Here is a 21,472-nt window from a genome sequence, read left to right as displayed (position 1 = left end):
TTCTGTTTTAAGCCTATTGCATGGAAGTCTGTCTTGTAAATACTGCAGTGAGTAAAGTTCAGGACTAGACAATTACTAAATTCCTTTCCTTATTATGATTAAGTTCAGACATGTGCAGTCTCTCTGTGATGGGGTACCAAGGAGTTAGTGGGTAACTGCAGGCTGCAAGGACGCTTTGTATCAATTACTTAAAGGTAGACAAAATGTATTGAACCAGGAAAAGACACGGGACATATGAGATTAATGAAATATTGCAGGAAATTACATTCAAGTGATCTTCTTTAACTTCCTTAACTGTATTTAGGAGACAAGTAAACATTTTATTTTTTTCAACATTTGCCTAAAAAAAGAGCAGGAGGAAGGAAGGGGGAATGGGGTCTTGCACAGTCAACAAATTCAGGGTAGGGAGTAATGAAGGAATGCCCTAGCCATGACTGTTGTCTTCATTACATGACATTTTGTTTTTCCCCATAAATTTCAAACACACCCTCCCACTAGCAGAAAACTATTTTGTAGAAAGCTCCACAGGAGTGCACAAATGGCTGGAGTATGTCTGTGCACTAGTGTTTTAGATATTTAGCTTCTGCACACTTTGGCCAAGTTAAAGCATGTCTGTTTCTGCTTCCATAAAATTGTACTGCCTTTCTTTAACCACCTTTTGAAGCTATATGACCTTCTTGTTCATTGTGAGCCCACATAATTTATTTTTTACCTTCCTCTTTTTAAGCCTTTGCACTTTTTTTGAAAACTTGAAGACACATTGCCTTGGATGAATTAAAAACAAAGGTAGAGAGTAGATAAATTGGGGGCAGAATGTTTCTTTTTCCTGTTTGCCTGGTTGGAATGTTTTATTACCCTCTCGGCTGTAGGTATAATGACAGGGTAATTTCCACTTCTTTGCAGAGGCTTGCAGGGTGGTTCTGTTAAGACCTTGCGGGTACTAGAATAACACAAAAATGTGTCTTGAGTAATTTGATCTACCTGCTGAGAAAAAAAATGCCATATCTCTGAAGAGCCTCTACTAGCTGGGAACTGTGGAGGGAAACACTTAAAACTGAGCAGCCTCTATCCTGTCCAAGAGTCTGTGGTTGATGGTGTTAGAGCTCCTTTCCCAGACAGATTTTTAGTACAGTTACATACCCATACAGTTGGTTGGGCTGATAACTTGCTGGGCACTTGCTTCATTAGGAGGCTGGATTGGTACCTGACCTGAGTGCCTTGACCTCAGCTTGCTTGGTATGCTGTTGCAGTGCTTCCTTCCTGAGGCCCAGCCAGCTCATAACTGGATTTGCTTGTCACTGTGAAATTTTGGCCAAATACTTCCTTTACTTTTGCTTTTATTGTACAGCAGTGTCCATACTCATTGATACAGATCTGCTCTTGGCTCTTTTATGAGGTGCTGTGGTTTAACCCCGCCTGACAACCACACAGCTGCTCACTCAGTCCCCCATTCTGTGGGACAACAGGGAGAATAGGGAGGGTAAAAGTGAGAGAACTCGTGGGTTGAGATAAAGACAGTTATCTGTGTGCTGGTAAAGACTTCCTGATTCTTGTTTCCAAGGCTTTTCTGAGAGAAGGTGGACAGATGACCTGGCCTTTAGCTGAGTTACTAGGATATGTATCTTAATTATGTATGACTTTGTGTCATTGAGGAAGTAAGGAAGCTGAGATGGCTGATCTTCTCCATGAAGGAAGGCTAATTTTAGTACTTCTGGGTTTTTTCTTCCCTAAACTGCATTTACCTGCTATGGCTAATTGCAAAGCTGCCCTACCTTGAGAACCCTTTCTGTTTTATATGTGTAAGTACTAAAGTTTCCAAATATTCAGTCTGTTTACATTGCAAATATTGTTACATTTATATGAATTGGAAGTTTCAATGTCAGTTTTCAAATAATGAGCTTTGGAAAAGTAAGGAAAATTCATTATTTCATACAATAAATCTTTGTGCTAAAATAATAATTCCAGAGGACTTTGTCCCAGCATTAGTCACCAGGTGGCACTGCCACATAGTCTTGCCTCGCAGCAATCCTTCAACAGCACATCTGGCTATGGGATAAGGAACTCTGGTTTCTTCCCCTCTGCAGCTTGCATCTGGAATTACGAATTCATGTCACCATAACTTCCATCCCTCTTCTTACATTGTAGGGAAACAAACTAACTCCTCTTTTAATTATTATCAAGATGAGCACAAAGATTTTCAGTTACATAAACAACATCCAGCATTTTAATGATAACAGAATACACACCATTCACTGCATATTTGCAGCATTTTAAATCAGTAACTTAACTATACTAACATTTCCACATTATGACTCGCTCTTCAAATAGTATCATACTGCATGTGGGGCCTATTCTCATCCTACTGTTTTCCCTGTTTATACAGCTCAAGGACGTTAGATCTGTATCTTGATCATAGAAAATGCATTTGCATTTCTCTAGCCAAGGTTTTCATTCTGTTTGACCACTCTAAAATTCTTCTTCCATATTCTGTTATGCAGTCTAGTTATCAGTGTCTTTATGCCACATTTAGGAATACTCTGCCACTGAAAGTGGCCCAGGTGCTTAATTTCCCTGTGCATTACCTCTGAATCTGAAAACTCATATTTAGATGTTCTTGGTATTATTGAAGCTGAAAAGATTTTATCAGTTCCCCATGAATGTCATCGCTTCTGAGTCTTTGGCAGTTTACAGGTGTTTGTAAAAAAATATTCATCTGAGAGCTTGCCCAAATTAAATCAAGACAGGCTTCCTTCCCAGTGATGCTTCTGTGCAGGGAAGTCCTGGATGCTGACATGAAGCTTGAGAATGATACTGAAGTTTACATTTAAAATGAGGAATGTAAGTGCCTGTCTGGCATGAATCACTGGTGTGCTGTGCCAAGCTGCTTCTCACAGTTGGGAATGTGGGGAAATGAGAGATACTCAGCAGTCAACAGAGTCAAGACAACAGATGTCGATTTACCTAGGAGAGAGTCAAGGACGATGAGAAAGAGGATTAAGGAGTTCCCATCTGTTCTTTTTTTTTTAATGTTAGCAGCTACACTGGCACCATTCTTACTATTGTGTTGGGCCTACTAGTGCCCTGTTGTTCATGCTAAGCTGTACCTTTTACCACATTAGTACAAAGTGAAGAAGCTGCAATAACACTTCAATAGTGATACACTTGAAGTAATAATGGCATTTGCATTTTCCTCTTGCCCTTTGAAGTACTGTAGCCTTCCAAAGCATCTCTCTTTTGTGTTATTTCTGCATTCTATTCCAGATTTTCTAACCTTTCTAGCCTGTAGTTCATGCTTTGTAATAATATATTTGTGAAATAATATTAATATGTTCCTTTCAGCTTTGGCAATGACAAGAAATTCTGTCTTAATAATTGGAAATATTAAAGTTCTTTTTGCAGAAATTGCTCTATCTCCTGTAGTCAGTAGCTTTGCAGCTGATCTGAGCTGCTGGCAGCCACCAAACTCTGTATTACTTCAACAACAGGGAGTTGATGTGATGGAGTTTGGGGGGGCAGGGGCCCTATTAAAAAAAACCCAAAATCAAAAACCCAAACATATTTCAAATGCTTCCACCTGGAAAGGTGCTGTGATCACACAGGACTCCAGATTAAGACTTAGTTTTAAATAAAATGCGTTGTGGTTCTTCACTGGATTCAGAGTCTGCTGTGCTGGTAAGTTTCAGGGGATGACTGTGATACCAAAAAAAAAATTATTTAAGTAAGAATCTTTCCCAAATCAAATTTCTCTTTGAAGAGAAATGTAATAATTTAATAAATTATCTCTCTTAATCAGTGCTACATTAAATTGAGTAACAATACACTAAACACAGACATAAAATCTGCCAGGTTGCTTTAAGTTCTAGAGATGTTTATAAAATTTCTAGCTAGGGATTATTCTCTTATGAACTTTGCTCATTCCAGTTTCCCTAAATCTGCTTTGGAGTGGGTGTTATTGGCAGAAGAAATTCAGTCTGTCATTTTGATCAAAAAGGATTAGTGCCATTTAAGAAGAAAACACTAAAACCAACCCACCTCTTATCAGATTAATTTTTCATCATTTTTATTCTTTACAAATTGTAGCAATTGTCCTCTGCTATTGACACATCCCTACAAGAAAGACCAATATGTCTTACTCAGAACTTTAGCATTGCATTTTAAACTATTGCAATCTTTATACAGCCTGCAAAATATACAGTTTTCATTATTTCTAGTGAGGTTTTTTATGTGCTCTAAAAGAAGAGGCACTAAAGTTTCTCTAGCAGCTAAAGCTTAAAGCCCTGGTAATGTGTCAAGTCTACTGAACTTTCTAGTACTCCAGTTGTATTTCCGAAAGTTATTTCATTACAGTCTTCAAATAAGACTGGGTAGTTTAAATTAATTAAATGGTTTTTAAAGTAAAAATACCTATATCTTGTATCTGAAAAAAAAGGTGATCTGAAAGTAAAATAAAATATTACTAGTTTAAACTAATGCAAATGTGGAAATGGGCCTTGAATTCCCAGACAGCTAAGTGAGATCATTCTTAGAAAAGCAATTGAATCAGAAGCAATTCCAGCTTCAGGGCACATTACTGAAATAATGGTCCAAGGTGACTGAAGTTATGCATAAATTATGGGATTGTAAAGTCAAGCCTACAGCTCCTCTAATAACTTAATATTTTTTCTGCAATTAAAATTGTGGCTAGAAAGCTTAAGGGGATGGATAATTACTAGCAATTAAGAGTCTGATCATGTGAGATGCTGAGGTCTCTTTGCTGCTTAAGAAGTTACTGAGAGCTGTAGTTGCTTACTATTCTGCAGTCTAAATCCTTTAACACTGAGTATGAACTGAAGACCCAGATATGATATATGATATGGCTGGTGTGGTGCCATGTGCAGAAACAGCACATATTATCAAGGTATGGTCTTAGATAACTAAACATATTTCCTCTAATAAACAGAAAGAAAATACATTCTCTGTTTTATTTGGAAAAATAGCCTTTACATGTAATACTCCATTGACAAGCATATAAAATTCAAAATGTTCAGAGTTACCTTTAGTTACCTTTATCTGTGATTGGTCACTTCAATAATATCTCTCACTTTAAGAGGTTTTGATCTAATGTCTCTGTTTGAAACACAAAACAGTGGCAGGTTATCAACAATTCAAAAAAGTCTGATTTAGTCTGTGGTTGGTTTCAATTGCAGCATATGCTATGGCAAAAATTGCCCATAGTAATTTATATACTTCAGATCTTCCAATAGAGTGCTCCCTTCGGATTTTACACGTTGTTTCAAGAAGCTTGGCTAATGCTAATGATAATAATAAAGAAGGAATTGTTAAAAAATTGTGGCTTCTCACCAGAGGCTTTGTCTGTCATGTCTCTGGCACGAGTGCTGCATTTACGCTTCTGTTTGGGATAAGCTGGAGAGGAACTGTTCTTTCATCGAGAACAGACATGTATTTTCAAAGCTCTGTGGATAAGGGCTGTGGAAAGTTGCTTTCTTCTCTGTCCCAAAGTTCTTGATTCCCATTACCTGAGCTATAAAGATTATATATTTTATGCTAGTTCCTAACTACATTGTGCAAAGAACTAGAGAAAGATACTTCCATTATCATTATAGTTTATATAGATTATGTATCACTAGAAATTACATGAGAGGCATGTCAGATGTCATGGGAGAGAAATTGGAATTTTTAACTTAAAGGTGCATGAAATGTACCTGAAATTACCTGAACTAAAACTGAAAAGAAATGAGAAAAGGGGACCAACTTCAAGAAGAAAAGTTATATAACACAAGGACTGACTTCCTACTGAAACACTGTTAATAAGATGGTGGGATAAAAAGTGTTAGGCAGATTAAAGGATAAGAAATGATGAAGTAAATGGATAAAAGTAATGGACAGCTAAAAGGGATTACTAAGAAGAATCAATTCATAGAGACATAAAAAGTTGAAGCAAGAAGAAAGCAGGAAAACTTTGGATTAACATCTGAGAATTTGATTTTTAAAGTATTTAAAATATTAGTGGTAGTATTTGTATAAATTAATTTCATCTTCTAAGGGATTTGTATAAAGAATTCAGTAATAAAAATAAATTAAGTCAAAATAACCAGATCTCATACTGTGTTATGCAAATCACACAACAGAAGGAAAAACCAAATAGCTCTACAAAAGAGGCACAATGGTGACAATTGAAGAATGTCACATTCATTTTTCACATTTTAGAATTTAATTTCTACCTGATCATTTGCAGTAATTGAACTGCATCCTTATCAGCTGAAAACAGCTCTGTAACATCTTCAAGTGAAGATTTCTTGTTCCATTTGTATGATGCGAGAGCATCAAGGCAACTGTAATTGCTTAAAAGAATTTTTTTGCTATTTTAATGTGTTTGCATGATTGTTGTCAAGTTTCCTGATTATTATTAAATGTTTGTATCGCCATAGCACCTAAAAGCCTAGGTGGCTGCCCACAAACTGGTTTTGGTAGTTCATATGCAAACAAAAATGAAAAGGGCTCTAGCAGTCCCAGAGATGGTGTTGGTGAGCAGCTGCAGCTATTCAGTATGTTGCAGCCTCCCCCTTAGGCTGCTTCGTTGGAGTCATTTAACGATTATCCCATCTGGAACAATTGCAGAAGAATGTACGAGGGGGTTTTGCCGCTGTTCTAGGGCAAGCCCAGTGTTTAGTTCACTTCCCAGGTAGGTTAAATTGGTCTTTGCGCTCAGGTGACTGAACTGCAGTTTCACGCTCTAGATGACTCGTCTAACCAAGCGTACCCAGAAGGAGCGAGAAGTCTTGCTGCTCCCTTCACCCGAGCAGTCAGTCATTCCCGCTCCCTTTGTGCCAACAGCGCTCTCTCTATAAGCGCTGTCACTTAAATTAGGGGCGGCTCGCAGAACTGAACTGGCAGAAAAGGAGCAGCTCACTGCAGCATTAAACCAGTGCCAGCGCTGCTGCCAGACACCAAATAGCTCTTCTTCCAGATGCACTGATAAGAGACTCACAAATTGTCATTCTGCAATGCTGTTGCACAAAATCTTAAAATACTATTCTCAGCCGAAGGGTTAATATTAACTGTGCAGATTGAGGAAGAAGAATTTTTTTTAGGTTTGTGATCCACAAAATGTGGCCATTATTCTAATTACTCTGGTTGTAAAATCTGCTGTACAACAATGTAGTTCAGATGATCAAGTGTGAAAACAGTCAGTTTGGGAAAGTCCAATCTGGCTTTAACTTGTACCACTGTAGCACATATTAAGCTGGTTCATATTCATATGAACATATCCAGCCTGCATAAGACTTTTTGCGTTAGCTCCCCTGTCCTAAGGGACATTGTAGGATGTCCCTTAAGGCTTGTAGGATGCCATGAGAGAATATATATTTGAGGTCGTACCAAACAATAGTATTAAATTGAAACTTAGAGTCGATAAACCAGAATGCATAAACTATGTTGTTAAACTGGGAAAAAGAAGAGCGAAATTGTTTGCTCAGGAAATGAGCAGAGTGGTTTGTGACCGTATGAAAATACCGCAAATGCGGCAGTTTGTGTCAGTTCAGACTACTGTGGGCTGTGACCTGAGCGCTGTATGACCCTTCTCTGCACAAATAATCATGTCTCAAGTTACACGGAGCAGCTCTTCAGCTCAAGCTACAGATTTTTTATTTGTAGGCAGGGTTAAAACGGTGGCCATAACAACGTGTACTGGGAGTTACCGCCGCTGCTGCTACAGATTTAAACAGGGGGACAATTTGGCAATTACCGAAAGGATACGGATGCTGTACGGCTGGCAAAGCTTTGCCCAGCGACTTTCTCAGGTGGAGACTAGTTACTAACATCTACAGTAGGTGGCGGGTTTGTCGTTGACAAGAGATGTTATCGCGATAGCGACGAGGAAAACCCCCCCGGTTAAAAGCTCAAGCAGGAAACAGCAGCTTAGGGGAGAAAAGGAGAGTTAAAACCAGCCGTAATGACACTCTAGACTCGGCAGTGCTCAGGGGAGGCTGCCGTGGCTGGCTCTCCTCGCGGGGACAGGCGGCCGTGGGAGCGAAGCCCCCGCTCCCTGCCGCTCCCCGCGTCTCCCCAGCGACTCTTCGACTCGTCGGAATCAAACCCAACTCAGACAGCGCTCGGGAGCTTCTGCAAACGGCCAGCCTCCCCCCCTCCTTTTCCCCGCCGTGCGGCGACCTTCCTCCCCTTGCGGCTCTCCTCCTCCTGGCCGTCCCTTGAGGGCCGGCCGCGCTGCGAGCCGCAGGCAGCGCCCAGTCCGCAGCGCCGGGAGCGGAGCGCTCGCCCGCTTTCCTGCGGGGCCCGGGTCGGCGGGGCTGTCCCGCCCCTGAGCCGCGGGGGCTCAGCACGGGCAGCCCGCTCGGGGCGTAGCCTCGCCGCTCCGCCCCGGGGCGTTGAGGAGCAGGAGCAGGAGGAGGAGTGGGGTGTCTCGGCCGTCCTTCCCCGCCCCGCGGGCTGACCCCACGCGGGCAGGAGGAGGCGGCGCGGCGGCGGGGACGTGCCCGGCGGGATGCGCCTTTAGCGGCGGCCCCGGCCGAGCGCAGGCCCCGCCGGCTGCACCTGGCGCCGGGGGAAGCGGCGCGGAGCCCCGCGCACTGCGCCCCGACTCCCGCCATGGAGAAGCGAGGGGAGGGCGAGCCGCTCTCCCACCCCCTGGAGCCCGAGCCCGAGCCGCAGCCGGCGCCGCCGGGGGAGAAGCGTTTCAGGCTGTGGTACGTGGGCTCGTCGTGCCTGGACCGGCGGACCACGCTGCCCATGCTGCCCTGGCTGGTGGCCGAGATCCGGCGCCGCGGGCAGCGGCAGGAGCCCGGCGGCGCCCCGGGCAGCGCGGGGCCGGCCCGCGAGGTGCTGCTGCTGCTGGGCTCGCCCACGCTGCGCTGCGTGCCCGCCAGCCCCGGGCCCGCCGCCGGCCCCGCGCCCGCCGTCTTCATCTTCGAGCACAAGGCGCAGCACATCGCCCGCTTCATCCACAACAGCCACGACCTCACCTACTTCGCCTACCTGATCAAGGCGCAGCCCGACAACCCTGACTCCCCCATGGCCTGCCACGTCTTCCGGGCCACCGACCCCAACCAGGCGAGTGCGGGCAGGGGGCGGGGGCGCTGCCCGGGGTGTCCCCGCTTGGCTCCTGTCCTGGCCGGGCGGGACCCCGGGCGCTGCGCTCCGGTGTCCCGGGCGTGCAGGGTGGTGCCTCCGCACGCCCACCCGCGGCGTGGGGTCCCGCTCGGGGCCGGCCGTGCCCGCCGGGCTCTGCCCCTCCAGCTCCGCGGTGCAGCGCCCCTGGGCTCCGCGGGAGCGGGGGACACTGGGGACACACCCCGCGGGGCCGTGCGGTGCCTTGCCGGCCCGGGGTACCAACTCTGCGGAGCGCAGTGCCCGGCGGCGTGGAGCCCCTCTCCTCCGGTCACCCCCCGTGGGGAGGCCTCGCATCCTGCAGCGGCTCAGTGGCAAGGGCACGGCTTGCTCCACGGGCAGGGGTTGTGTTAGAGCGGCCCGGCGGCGCTGTCAGTGCTGGACGGGGATGGAGTAGTGGAGGATGGTGCTTTTGCTCAGACCCCCGTGGTGCACGAACGATCCTTCGTGACCTGCGGGTCCCGTTGTGCTCTCGGGTCACGCTAAGGACACCTGGCCGTGCTCAGGCACATGCAGTAGTGCTGCAAACAAGGCTAGGTTGGGTGGGGACATTTTTGATAAAGTGCCAACTGGAAAAAGAGACCTAACAGTAACATTGTATTTTCCTGACTATCTAGCCGGCTTTGGCTAACACATCAAATGTGCAGCGGACTTCTTTCTCTCCCCGTTAGAGTATATGAGCAATAGCGGGTGGACGTGTAGGTTGGATAATCAATTTAGCAAGATGACAGCAAGAAAAATGCCTTTTGATAACAGTCCTTTGGTTGAGCAAGTCAGAATACCTTCTCCTCAGTTTTCACTAACTAGAGGAAAAACTATTGCAGTTAGAAGGCAGCTGACTTACTGCATGTACTGACCAGCTGCTGGGGTTTCTTTGTTTGGGTTTGCTTAAGTGAGAAGGGTAGGAAGTATTAAGAAAACTACTGAAAAGTTCTCGGTATATTAACTTCTATTTGAGCCAGGGAGAACATGAGGCATTTAGGTTGCATTCATAGCTGTGGCTTAAGGACAGGCAGTATCCCAACTGGAGGTAACTGTGCTTAACTTCTTGGCAACTGCTGTGGGTTGTGCTCTGCCAGGAGAGCACGCAGCAAGAGCGTGGAGGGGATCATTTTTTGGCAGAGGAGGAGCCCAAATGTCCTTTTGGGAGTTCAGGCAAACTAAGGTTCCTGCTGTTGGCAGAAGATGCTGAATCAAATTTATTTCTGGGGGAGGTCTGTACTGGTACTGTGAGTTTGTAAAACAATCTTGCTTGAAGATAGTGAATCCCCAGTACTCCAGTGAACGTGCAAAGTACAACATACATTTATTTACATTTGGAAAGCTGTTTCTGATTAAAGCTCTATCCATATGTCTTTCCTTCTTTCCTCATGGGGAAGGTGCCCTTATGTGCACTGAATTAAATCAAACTGATACTGTAGGTAAAGTCTCCCTATTGAAAGAAGTTGTTAGTGTGACTGTATCTTGTTCAGGTTTTAGTTACACCTGTTAAGATTTTTTAAACTTTGTTATCATTAATAAAGAATATATCCATCCCTCCTATGAGCATTACTCAGCACACGATTTTGAGCTACAGTGAGGGTAGTAAATGCAGAGCTAGTGATGTGATTCACAAGTGTCTGACTAACAGGCAGGTTTTTTCAAGGTACCAAAAGGAAAAGAAGGTAGATTTCCCCCCTCCCCACCCTGAGTTTCATAATCAGTTTGTTGAGGTTTGGTTGGCTAAGCCTGTGCAGGTATCTCACTGTTGGTCTGTGCTAAAGCTTAATCCTGAATGGGTGAAGTCAAACTGCAGGTTACTAGCTCTAAAAGTCTGCTTTCTAAGCTCTTAATTGTTTATTATAGAATTGATGCTGTCCTTGCATGCTTTCAAGATCTTTACACACTTCTCTTTTGTAATGTTTACATGAGCCTAGTGTTGTGTATTAACTTAGAAAGTATTTTTCACAGCTGTTATTTTAAGACAACCTCATTTTCCATCTTAGGCTACAGTGACTTTCAGCCAACCTAAGTTGGCACTGCTACTGAGAAAAGTGATCCTGTTCTCTTCAAGCCTCAACTCCTTGTTTCTTCCTCCCAGCTTTGTCCTCATGGCAGCACAACTGTTTGTGCAAACAGAATACAGCAAACAGGATCCAGGAATTGAGTGGTGTTAAGCTTGCTTTTCCTTACCTTCTCTGGAGAATTTCCAAACTGCTTCCCTCATTTGCTTTACTATGCAACCCTAATAACTGTTTACATCAAGGCAGGTGGGTTGGAGGCACATGTTATCAATAAGTGGCCAAGAAGGTGAAGGGTCAGATGGCCTTTCCAGAAGCTATAGAGAAGATAATTTCCAGAGAAGTTGTGAGTACTCCAACCCCTGAAATTTCATGGTTGGATGGGGCTTTGAGCAACCTGGTCTAGTGGAAGGTCTTCCTGGCAGTGGGGGTGGAACGAGCTGGTCGTTAAGACCCCTTCCAAGCCAAACCATTCTGTGATTCTGTGGAAGTTATCCTGACTTCAGATTCACCAGAGATTACTGCAAAGTCATGATATTGTCCATTTTGCCAGCACACAAGTAAGTCTGCAGCCAAGGAAAGGTACAGAAGATGTCTTGTGGTCTTTGAGTTAGAGCCATAATTTTGAATGGTGGGTGTTAATTATAAAAGTGGGAGGTTAATGATTGGGACGAGTGCTACCATGATAATTTAAAAAACAATGTAGGTGAGAGTGAAAGTTTTGGCTTCAAGCCTGTAGCTTTGTCCACCAGCTGTACTGCACAGTGTTTAGGATGCACGTGCATTCACTATGGTCAAAAAATGGGCTGATATTGATAGAAAAAAGCACTGCCTCTTGCCATTCTCTGTGAGTTTCTTTACCAAATGACTGATGAAAAGCCAGTGTGATATGTGCTCTGATGACATCAGGTAGAAGATAACATCTTTTAACATTATTTGCTCTGACTGGAGAAAAATGAGAGAGCAAGCTAGTAGTATGAAACACCTTTGTATTTAATTTGAAAGCCTGCAGATTTTAGAGCTGAAAGGTAGGAGCCAGTGAGGTGACTGCTGTTCTGGAGTGGTATCTCAGCAGAGTGTCAAACCCCGAGCCTGTCAGCATGGCAGTGCATGCTAAGATGCTTTTATTGGATTGGCAGTGTGGGTGTGTGTCTCTTTCTTTGGCTGTTTAATTACAAGTGGAGGATCTGAAGCCATTTGACTGGTGGAGATGGGAAGAGAAATGTTTGCCTTTTTTTCCTCCCTCGGAACTTACTAGTGTTTGCTGCTTCTTGTAACTGTTAAAATCAGCAGCCATCTGGAGTGGATAAGGGGAGTTGCTATTTGGTGTTGCCTGGTAGCCTGTGAGTAGCAGCCAGAGATTTGTTATTTTGTGTTGCTGTCATTTGAGAATTATCGAGTATGCGCAGACTGTACGTAGAATCAGATGACAGCACTGTCTCATTTTATTTTTTTTTTCTTTACAATTCTGGGAACAGATTTTTATTTTTTTTAACCCAAAAGTTAGAGTTTATAAATATGGCAGGCATAACCTCTTCTTGAAGCCACTGAGAAAAGGCTATTTAATTAGTATCTTCAAGCTCAACTTTAATGCATTTTTACCATTAAATACTGATTTTATTCTGTAAACTAGATTTTAATTGTGTGCAGTTTGACAATTGCCTTGAGCTCTCTGTTCTCTGGGGGAAAGGTTTATGGTATGATCTCTTTCTGCAGTTTTTTTATTATTATCATGCTGATCTAGATTGTGTGCTTCCTGCTTGAAACATGAATCAGCCTGTTTTGAGAGGATTTTTTTTAACATGAACTGGCATCTGAAATCAAATTATACTATACTTGATTCTTATTAGTGAAAATAGTTGTTTCCCCTGGTTAATTAAGAACTCATTTAATGCATTTTGGTTTTCTCTTCTCAAACTTATAAGCATTATGAAAGTGTCTTGTTTTAAGGTTTCAAAAGTAATCCAGTCTGACTGTGGGAAAAAGAAAAAGTTCAGGTGGACAGACCCCAGTTGAATTTAGCTCTTGTGGATATATTCTGTAGCTGTGTCTTTGTGCTACACCCACGTGTTAGGGTCTAGGCTTTCTCAAGGTGAAGCAGAAGTGATGGAGCCTTTTGGTGACAGTGTAAAGCTGGGATAAGAACTGGACAGGTAGAAGCTCACAGACAAGAGCCAGAGACAGCCCACTTGTCAGGAACACTTGTCTATTCCAAGAATATGTTTCTTTTCTGTTGGGTAATGTGTTTCAGTAAAGCAAGGATGTATGACAATTGTTCTGGAAAAGCAAGGCATCAGTACAAAGTCTAGCCAAAGGAGGCTTTTATGTTCTATGAGTATCATGTTACATGAAGTTTCTTACTGAAGAATGCAAGTTAGAAATGTTTAAAGAACAAAGTTTGTCAAGTTTACATGCATATTTCTGTTGTACTTTGATTTTTATGTGATACAGGAGCATGAGCTGAATGGCAGTAAAGTCAAGGTGTAGGCATTACACATATTCAGCATTGTTGGAATTCATGTTAAAGTATTGCTGAGTTGTCTGATAAGATGTGTTTTGAATAGGTATAACAGACATGACAAAATAGATATGCTGTAGCTTTTGAAGGTTTCTGTATTGGGAGAGAAGGCATTTGTTTGATAGTGCAATTTGGTTGCTGAGGAAAGATTTTTCATGAGAAAAATAGGTTGTCCCAGTTTTTACCAAGAAAATAAATCTTGGAGGGACTGAAAAAAAAAATGTTTTCTAAGTTCTTGTGGGTCAGAATTTAATTAATGGGTTGAGGAACTGAAAAGCAATGACTCAGAACACAGCATGGATGTTAAGGGCTTGCAATGAATGCAGAATTGTTTGGTGAGCAGCCTTATTATCTCTAGCTTACATGGGCTATACAGCCTCAGATGAAAAGTCTTACACTCCCTTTTTTTTTGAAACTGAAAGTTGAGAGCTTAAGGTTTCGTTTTTGATTTCCTTAATAGATTTGGCACATCTTTTTTCCTGAAAATGAGAGTACTTTTCATTTTAGGATTGTAAAGCTATCTTTAAATTTTGGTTTTGAATATCCTTCCATAATATTTTTTTCCCGCATCACAAGCAGAATAAAAAATAACAACATTAAAATTGTTAAGTGTTTCTAAATGGCAATATGTGGCCTTTTTATTGCTGGCTGATGTTTAGGAGAGGAAAGGGAATGGTTTGAAATACCCTTGTCTGTTATGTTTGTGGAAAGAATTAATTCATTTTTTCCTTTTTCCGTTCATGAAAACCACCCATTATTTGAGGAGTAGAAGCAATGTCTTGGAGGACTGTATTTTCAAAAAGGCAAAACAAAGTACATGAAATTATGTATTTCACTGAGAGTGGCTGTAAGTAAACAGTGACCAGATAATAGGGCTGTTTTAAAGAAAGGAGCTTGTATGTACCTGAGAATACAAGGTCAAGGCTTCTCTTATGATTATTTGTTTCTAGGGTTTGTTTGGTTTTTTTTTTTTGTCCTGTCTGTCAATGCAGAGGCAGTTTCTTTTAAAAAACAATTAAATGGAAATCTGTCTTCAAAAAGATTTAGCTAGCATATGTGTGTCTTGGCAGCAAGGAGAGTTTGATTTTTAGGGATGGTGAAAATCTCTGACCAAAATGCTTGGAGGTGGTTATTTCTAAAAGTGAGTTCTAGAAAACATTTGATTTCTAACCAGCCATTACAAAACAGTGGTGTTCCTGATGCCTGTCAATCTCTGCTCTTTGCTAAGGTTTGGTACAGCATTTGCTGTGCACAGCTCACCGTTCCTTGGATCTCTTCCATCGATCTTCTCATTTGGAGCTCCCTGAACATCTTGAGTTTCCCTGAGGTAAAGTGGTGAATGAATTCCGCAGTGAGCTGGGACCAGTTCAGAGATTGCTGCCTGCTCTGTAGCTCATGCAGATTTTCAGCAGCACTGGCATGGTCCCCTCATGGTACCAGCTGTCCTCTGCCACCTGGTTTTATTTCCTTTGTGGTTTCAGATACTGTTTCAAGCGCAGGGACAAGAAAAAAAAGGAGGAGTTTATTTCCAATGTGGCTTTTGTCTCTTGTCACATATGTGGACTGTGGTATCTTCCACCTTTGTGTTATGTGTTGTTCTGAGACAGCTTTAGAGACCACAAGAAGATAAAATGACCTACAAGACCTTCAAGGGTAAAAATCTACTGGTAGAGGTTATTAAATAATGTGGTGTTTCCAGGGCTGCTGAAAACCAAATTTAAGGCAGCAAAGTGAAGTGATTTAATTTAGAAATAGGCTCTGTGTTTCCTGTTCTGTATCACCTGTAATACAGTGTCTGTCACCTTGTGTTCTGACACACATACATCAAGACCATGTGCTGTTACATGGGTTCCAAAATAAAGCAGAGCATCACCAGTGCAAGACAGCATATGGTCATTTGACAAATGGCTGTATTGTCCCTGGAGAGGTCAAAGTATAAAAAGATAATACTGAATGTCACAGGGCAGGACAAAAATATGGAAGTGATTACACCAGGGATGCATGAACTATGTGACTTCCTATTTTGTGATTTGTTTAGGGTACCAAAGAACATGCATAATTTTTGGATATGTCTGCTTTCATCCATGAACATGTTGGAGCTTTTTACTCCTTTTCAGGTGTATTAATCAGGTGATATCTGGTAGATCAGTGAGGTGGGCAAATAAATATTCTTGATGGTCCTGTAGAACTGAAATTACTCTATTTCAGTTGCTGGATGGGTTTAGTTCTGATACTGTATTTAAGACTGCAGAGAAAAGAACATAAAAACCCACACAAGCAAACAAAACCACATGCAAGGGTTTGAAGACTGAAAGGGCTCATGGGAACCTTATTAGAGTCTTAAGTTTTACATTTTATAAAAGTTAACTATGTATTTTGAAATATCCTGTTAGTTTTTATTCTGATTTCAGTCATGCTCTACCAGCACAAAGCCTGTGATGGTCTCAAGCCACTCTCCCTTCCTTGGCTCTGCCTCTGTGTAGCAGCCACTCTGCTTGAAATAAGCAGCAACTGTGCCTCACTGTTTGAGGCAAAGCCTGCTTAAAGCCATCCCTCTTAAGTGAAATGGGCTGCTTAGCCCCCTGCCCCTGCTCCCTGCTGCAGGGAATTAGGACTTAGAGTGAGAAGTTAATTACTCACTCCTCTTTTGGAGAGGGTGGTGCTGCCAGGATTTCCACTGCTCCCTTAGCAGACTCTTTCTGGACCAAAAAAAGGAAAATCTTGGTACCAGTGAGACTAATAGGTATCATTTTACCTTAGCAGGATCAAACTTTGTGTCTTGGCTTCAGCTGCAGTGCCTAAACGTGGTTTTTGTGTCCTTTTGTGCGGTTTTGGTTGAGTCAACTGAACAAAAACTTTCAATGTGTACTTCAAAGGCTGTCACAGCGTGAAGTTCAGATAAGGTTGATGCCATATAGTAAATACATGGATGACATGTCGTAAATTTTCTGTTCAGAGCCTCAAAAATGTGTCATGAGCTAATAATTATGTAGTTGTGTTACAACTCCTTTCAGTTTGGATCCTTTGTAAGAGTGCCAAAATACTTCAGTTGAACCACTGCAAAAAAGAAACACTTTTTTTTTTTTCATTTTTAAATTTTTATTGGAGGCTAATGCTATTCAGAAACTCTGCTTGATGCTTTGGAGGAATTGTATCTATTCAACCACATTTCCTGACTTTATAAGCTACTTGTAGCAGTGAGTTGTCTTCGTTTCTGTTGAAATCTGGTTGCTTTCTCACAGAATCCATAACTTCCCTTTTTAAAATCATTTTATGTATTCAGTATTAGATAGGCTTTTAAAAATCATGTTTTCTAGAAATTTGGAAGAGTAATGTGGTGAGGATTTTCTTCTGCATCTGCTGAAGATAGGTAGGATTCTCCAGTATTGGGCACGTGGCACTTTTCTGAAGGATTAAATAAATTTAAAATGCAAACATGAAAGCGAGCTTTGTTCAAAGCCAGTGTGAAAGACTTGTAGAAGCTGTTGGGTAAGATAAAACCAATACCATAGAAGTGTGGCTTTTTTCCAGCTCCACCATCCCTAGCTCTGCAGTTTTCCCTCCCCCATTACAGCTGACTTTAAAGGTATATTCCAGTCATGAAGTTCATTTTTGTATGTTGATAAACCTTAACAAAGAGCTTACTCTGTTAAAATGACTGGGGTTATGTTTTATTTCATTGCTCTTCTTGGCAGGAGCATGCAGATCTGCACAGTGCTGTTTAGAGATCCTTGATGCATTGAAAAACATGTTGAGGGAAGTCAGAATATTATCCTCCAGGGCATAGCAGTGACTGCCTTCCCAACTGTTCATGATTTTGTTTTTCCTAGCAAGATAAATAAATATTTATTTTTTAGAATGCTGATGTTAAATATATTTCATGTATTATGTGACACAGATATGCATTTCCTGTTTGTTATGTTAATTCAGAAAAAGAGCAAAAAGCAGCAATGTCCCAGGAACTTTGGGAACAGTTAGTGGTCTGTGGGTTCTTAAGTATTTCTGAAATAGAGTAAATATTCAGTAACAGAGCAGGGAAAGGCTAGGAGGTGCAGTGCTAACTTGTTGAAGCATATTTTCATGTGGCTCTTCATGGCTTGTTTCTTGCTTTGGCTTGATTATTCCTAACAGCTCCATCTCAAGTTACGGTAAGATTTCTAAATAAAAATAGAGTGGGGTAATGTATATTTAACAGTGCTGTATTTGCCAGGGAGGAGCCAGTTGCTTGCTGGCTGCTTGGCTGAAGGGCAAAATGAAGCTTCACACCAGCTCCAGCTAAAGCCTGTGCTGAGGTTTGACCTTCAGGTGCTGTGCAAACACAAAGGTCTGCAATTCCTGCCTGCCCCAGCAGCATGCAGAATTATAGCCTTGGCAGTCTAAGGTGAAAAAATGCATTCCTGCTGGTGTGCAAGTTAGAAGGTGAAGGGATTGTGTGTATGACCTGCTGCCATACTTGGCCATGAAAATACATACCAGACTGCCCTCAGTGTCATGGTACCGTGGCAATTAAGCAGTTAGGTCACAAATTGCCAAACAAGCTACTGTACTATACAAAAACAAAAAAACAAGAATATAATTTAAGATCCCGAAATGCTGCTCTGATGTGCAAATCCCACAACTGATAAGAGAGCTTTCTATGGAAAACATTGCTCTTTATGTAAAATTTGGGTTAGGCTTTTGTACAACACTTTTTTAAGCAGAACATTTTAAAACAAGTATCCCTTTTGTACACAATACTTCTGGCCTGATTTTATGGTTGTACTCACTGAGGGCCTCAATTTTCTGTGCAGCACGACTGCAAACTTTAGCAGTACAAAAAATAACTTGTGAAGAGGATACACTTTTTTTGTAAACCAGCTACATTATAAATAGACACAAGATGTTGGCTTTTTTCAGCAGCAGTTTTTTGGGTGAACCTTGCCAAAAGAAAATCAAATGAGCCTTTCAGTAGGAGCAATACACCGTACTTTTATTTAAATTATTCATGAAGAAACACACCCAGATTATCCATGGCATATGTGTGCATATATTCAGATTTAGCCTTGAGAAAATTTGCTGACCTAAACATGGGAGCCAAGTAGGAGCAAGGCAACATGATTAAAGCCATCTCAGAAGGAGTGGGTTTACATCCTGGCACTGTGCCTTGGATTCCCTGTCTGCTTAGTGCTAGGGAGAACTAAAAATAGTATCTGCAGTTTAGTGGGATAGTGTGAAGTTTACAAAATGAATAAGTTTCTTCCATAGTGACCTTCTGTCTGCAGAAATCACTACAGAAGAAGGTGATATAGAAAAACAAAAAATATATATATATGTATACATATACATATATAGGGATATCAATCAATCTGTATAAATGCTGTGGAGTTTTTTAGGGAATTTTTTTTCCCTTTGTTCAATATATATGTGGTCCTTAAAATATACACCACTGCAGGTTGTGAGCATGAGAAACAGAGGCCAGCCCAGCCTGCTGGGTTTGCTTGAGTTTTGTGTTTATGTCACCAAGTATTTCGTTCCTGTGTGATTGCTCACTGTTCTGTATTTCATCTGTTTTACTTTAAATTGTAGCCTTGCTGGTTGCAGTTGTATGGGAGTTTGAAAGGGAACTTCATGTTTAGTGAAAATTAGAGGTTAAACCCCATTTTTAACAATACCATTGGTAGTAAGCTGAACAGGAGCTTAGTTTTGGTTTATTTCTTATCTGAGTTTAATTTTTTGAAATTTGACAACATATTTGATATACTTCTGCTTTGAGTTCTCACATGACCACCATAAAAAGGTTAAATAGTTAATTCTTGTATATCTGCAGCACAACAGGCTGGATGCTTTAGGATGTTACTTGTAGAAGTGTCAACCTCAGCAAGGCAGGGATGTATATATACATGCTGCTGTTCATTACCTATCAAGTAACTAATCTGCAAGACTGATATTATTATCTGGATTATCATAAGCTTTCCTCTTATACTAAGCTTGAAGGATCAAAATGAAATGTTGCAGTACTATTTCAGTGTTCAGCAACCCAGCCTCTAATACTGGAGATTCTTTTAGCTATTTAATCCTGCTGTTATGTTTTGCAGTTCTACTGTTAGACTTTATACATGTAGTCTACCATAACCTGAAGAACTTGGCAGAGTTCCACTAGCTTTGACACTTGTTTTGCAGATTTTGAAATTCTTACTGTAGCTCTGTGGAAAGCTCAGAATATTTTGTGGAGTCGCACAGGTTGTTGCTGTGCTTGTGGAAGCACAGCATCCAGCCCTGTCCTGGGCTAGTTTGTTAGAAATAAAGAGTAGGCTTAATAGTGTCCTGTTACACAGGTCAGTTAATTCACTTGAGCCTGCTGCTGCCACGTGGGCTCCCCAGCCATCTCAGTGTGTGAATTGTAATGGATCACTGCTCCTGGAAGGGCTGTTGTTGTGCACTCACAAGAGCCCTGCATGAAACTATGCAGGGTCTGCTTCATGCTTTCATCCCCTCTTTAATTGCTTTGGGTTGGTTTCAGGGGACTATTCAGTGAACAACTTAAGACTCTGTCTAGAGAGCCCTGCTCTGAAACAGGATCCAAGGCACACAAATCACTGTCTGAATTGCAGCACTTTCCTGTAGGATCACCAGCTGCTAGAAGATCATCAAGCTGCTAGAAGCTGCTTCACTACTCTGTTACTGCTTCAAATGTCATCCTAATAACAAATATAGCAGTCTCTTACTAGTCTCTTACTATTACTATACCATAAGAGTAATATTCCAGAAGTTTTTTGTTTCTGCCTGTTCTGCTCCTGTTAAAATGTCAAAATAACTTTCAGCTCAGTTGAATAAACAGGTGAGTAAGGATGTGATAGGTTTCTAATTCAGTTTCAGCATGGGTTGTTATTGTAATTTGGAGCATTGCAGAGACCTAAAATAATACCCAATCTACGTGCCAATAGGAGTTTGGGGGACTTTGTGATGTGCACTGAGTGTTCTTCCAGGGGAGCACACTTCTTGAAGGGATGTTTCCTCTAGTTGACACCTGAGAGAGGTCACAGTGTAGGTAGGATTGGGAACTGCACCATGAAGGTAATGGGGAATCTGGTACAGAAACCTGAGCTGCCCACAGAACAGTAAAGAGCACAGGTCCCTGTGAGATCCCTTGCTGATTGTCAACAGATGCATTACTTTTTGAATTTTTGGACTTTTCCAGTCTTTTTACTCTGTGTATAGAAGGCTACTGCTTATTATTTTCTTATGTCATATCTCTTGCTCCTCTGTTTCTCTCAGCTCCTTGAAATTGCCCCAATCCAGGATTATAATCTTTGAACTTTGAAGGAGTTGTTGGTGCTTCATGCAGTACTATCAGTCATGAAGAGTCATGATTCTGACCATAGGGGAAAAAAAGATAATAATCCCTTTAACCCTATTGCTTCCCACAAGCTGCTGGCCTCAAAATAAAACTTGAAAGGAAAAAAAGCAGTCATTCATTCTTTTGAGTGCATGCTGGCATGAGCTGAGCTTTTCAGATACAGCTATCAGGATTATAAAAATGTTAACTTTATTCCTGTTTATATTGCTTGTTTCAAGTATCACATTTTAGAAGTATCTTTTTTTTTTTTTTTTTAATTGATATTAACAGGTTTTTAAAATATGTGTTCTGGTAGCAGCTGTTTATTGGATAGGAACTTGAACAGAAAATTTTATGTGAAAATAAATAATGCATGGTGTTAATTTCAATTTTAATAGAGCTGTTTGAATGCTTTTACTTGCTCAAAGTTCCTTTGCATTTGAAATTTAGTTTCACCTTCACACCCTTTTTTTAAAGCACATGACCCAGCACAAATTTATTTTTAAGTTGTACTGC

At 41.6% G+C, this 21,472-nt stretch overlaps 1 protein-coding gene across 3 annotated transcripts in view; it reads left to right on the top strand.

Moving 5' to 3' along the window:
* Positions 1-8,437: 8,437 nt before the first annotated feature.
* Positions 8,438-21,472, top strand: part of TBC1D4 (TBC1 domain family member 4) — a 95,158-nt gene continuing 82,123 nt past the window's right edge. The window contains exon 1 of one of the 3 annotated variants that reach the window (XM_056494577.1): positions 8,438-9,066. In XM_056494577.1, coding sequence (XP_056350552.1) covers positions 8,605-9,066 — 462 coding nt within the window. In that variant the 5' untranslated portion in view covers positions 8,438-8,604. Of the gene's footprint in view, positions 9,067-14,635; positions 14,969-21,472 lie in introns of those variants that run through there. The other 2 variants (XM_056494483.1, XM_056494665.1) reach the window with 2 other exon arrangements.

Source organism: Oenanthe melanoleuca, chromosome 1 (assembly GCF_029582105.1).
Source record: "Oenanthe melanoleuca isolate GR-GAL-2019-014 chromosome 1, OMel1.0, whole genome shotgun sequence".
Classification (NCBI taxonomy): Eukaryota; Metazoa; Chordata; class Aves; order Passeriformes; family Muscicapidae; genus Oenanthe; species Oenanthe melanoleuca.
This window is presented reverse-complemented; position numbering and strand designations above follow the sequence as displayed.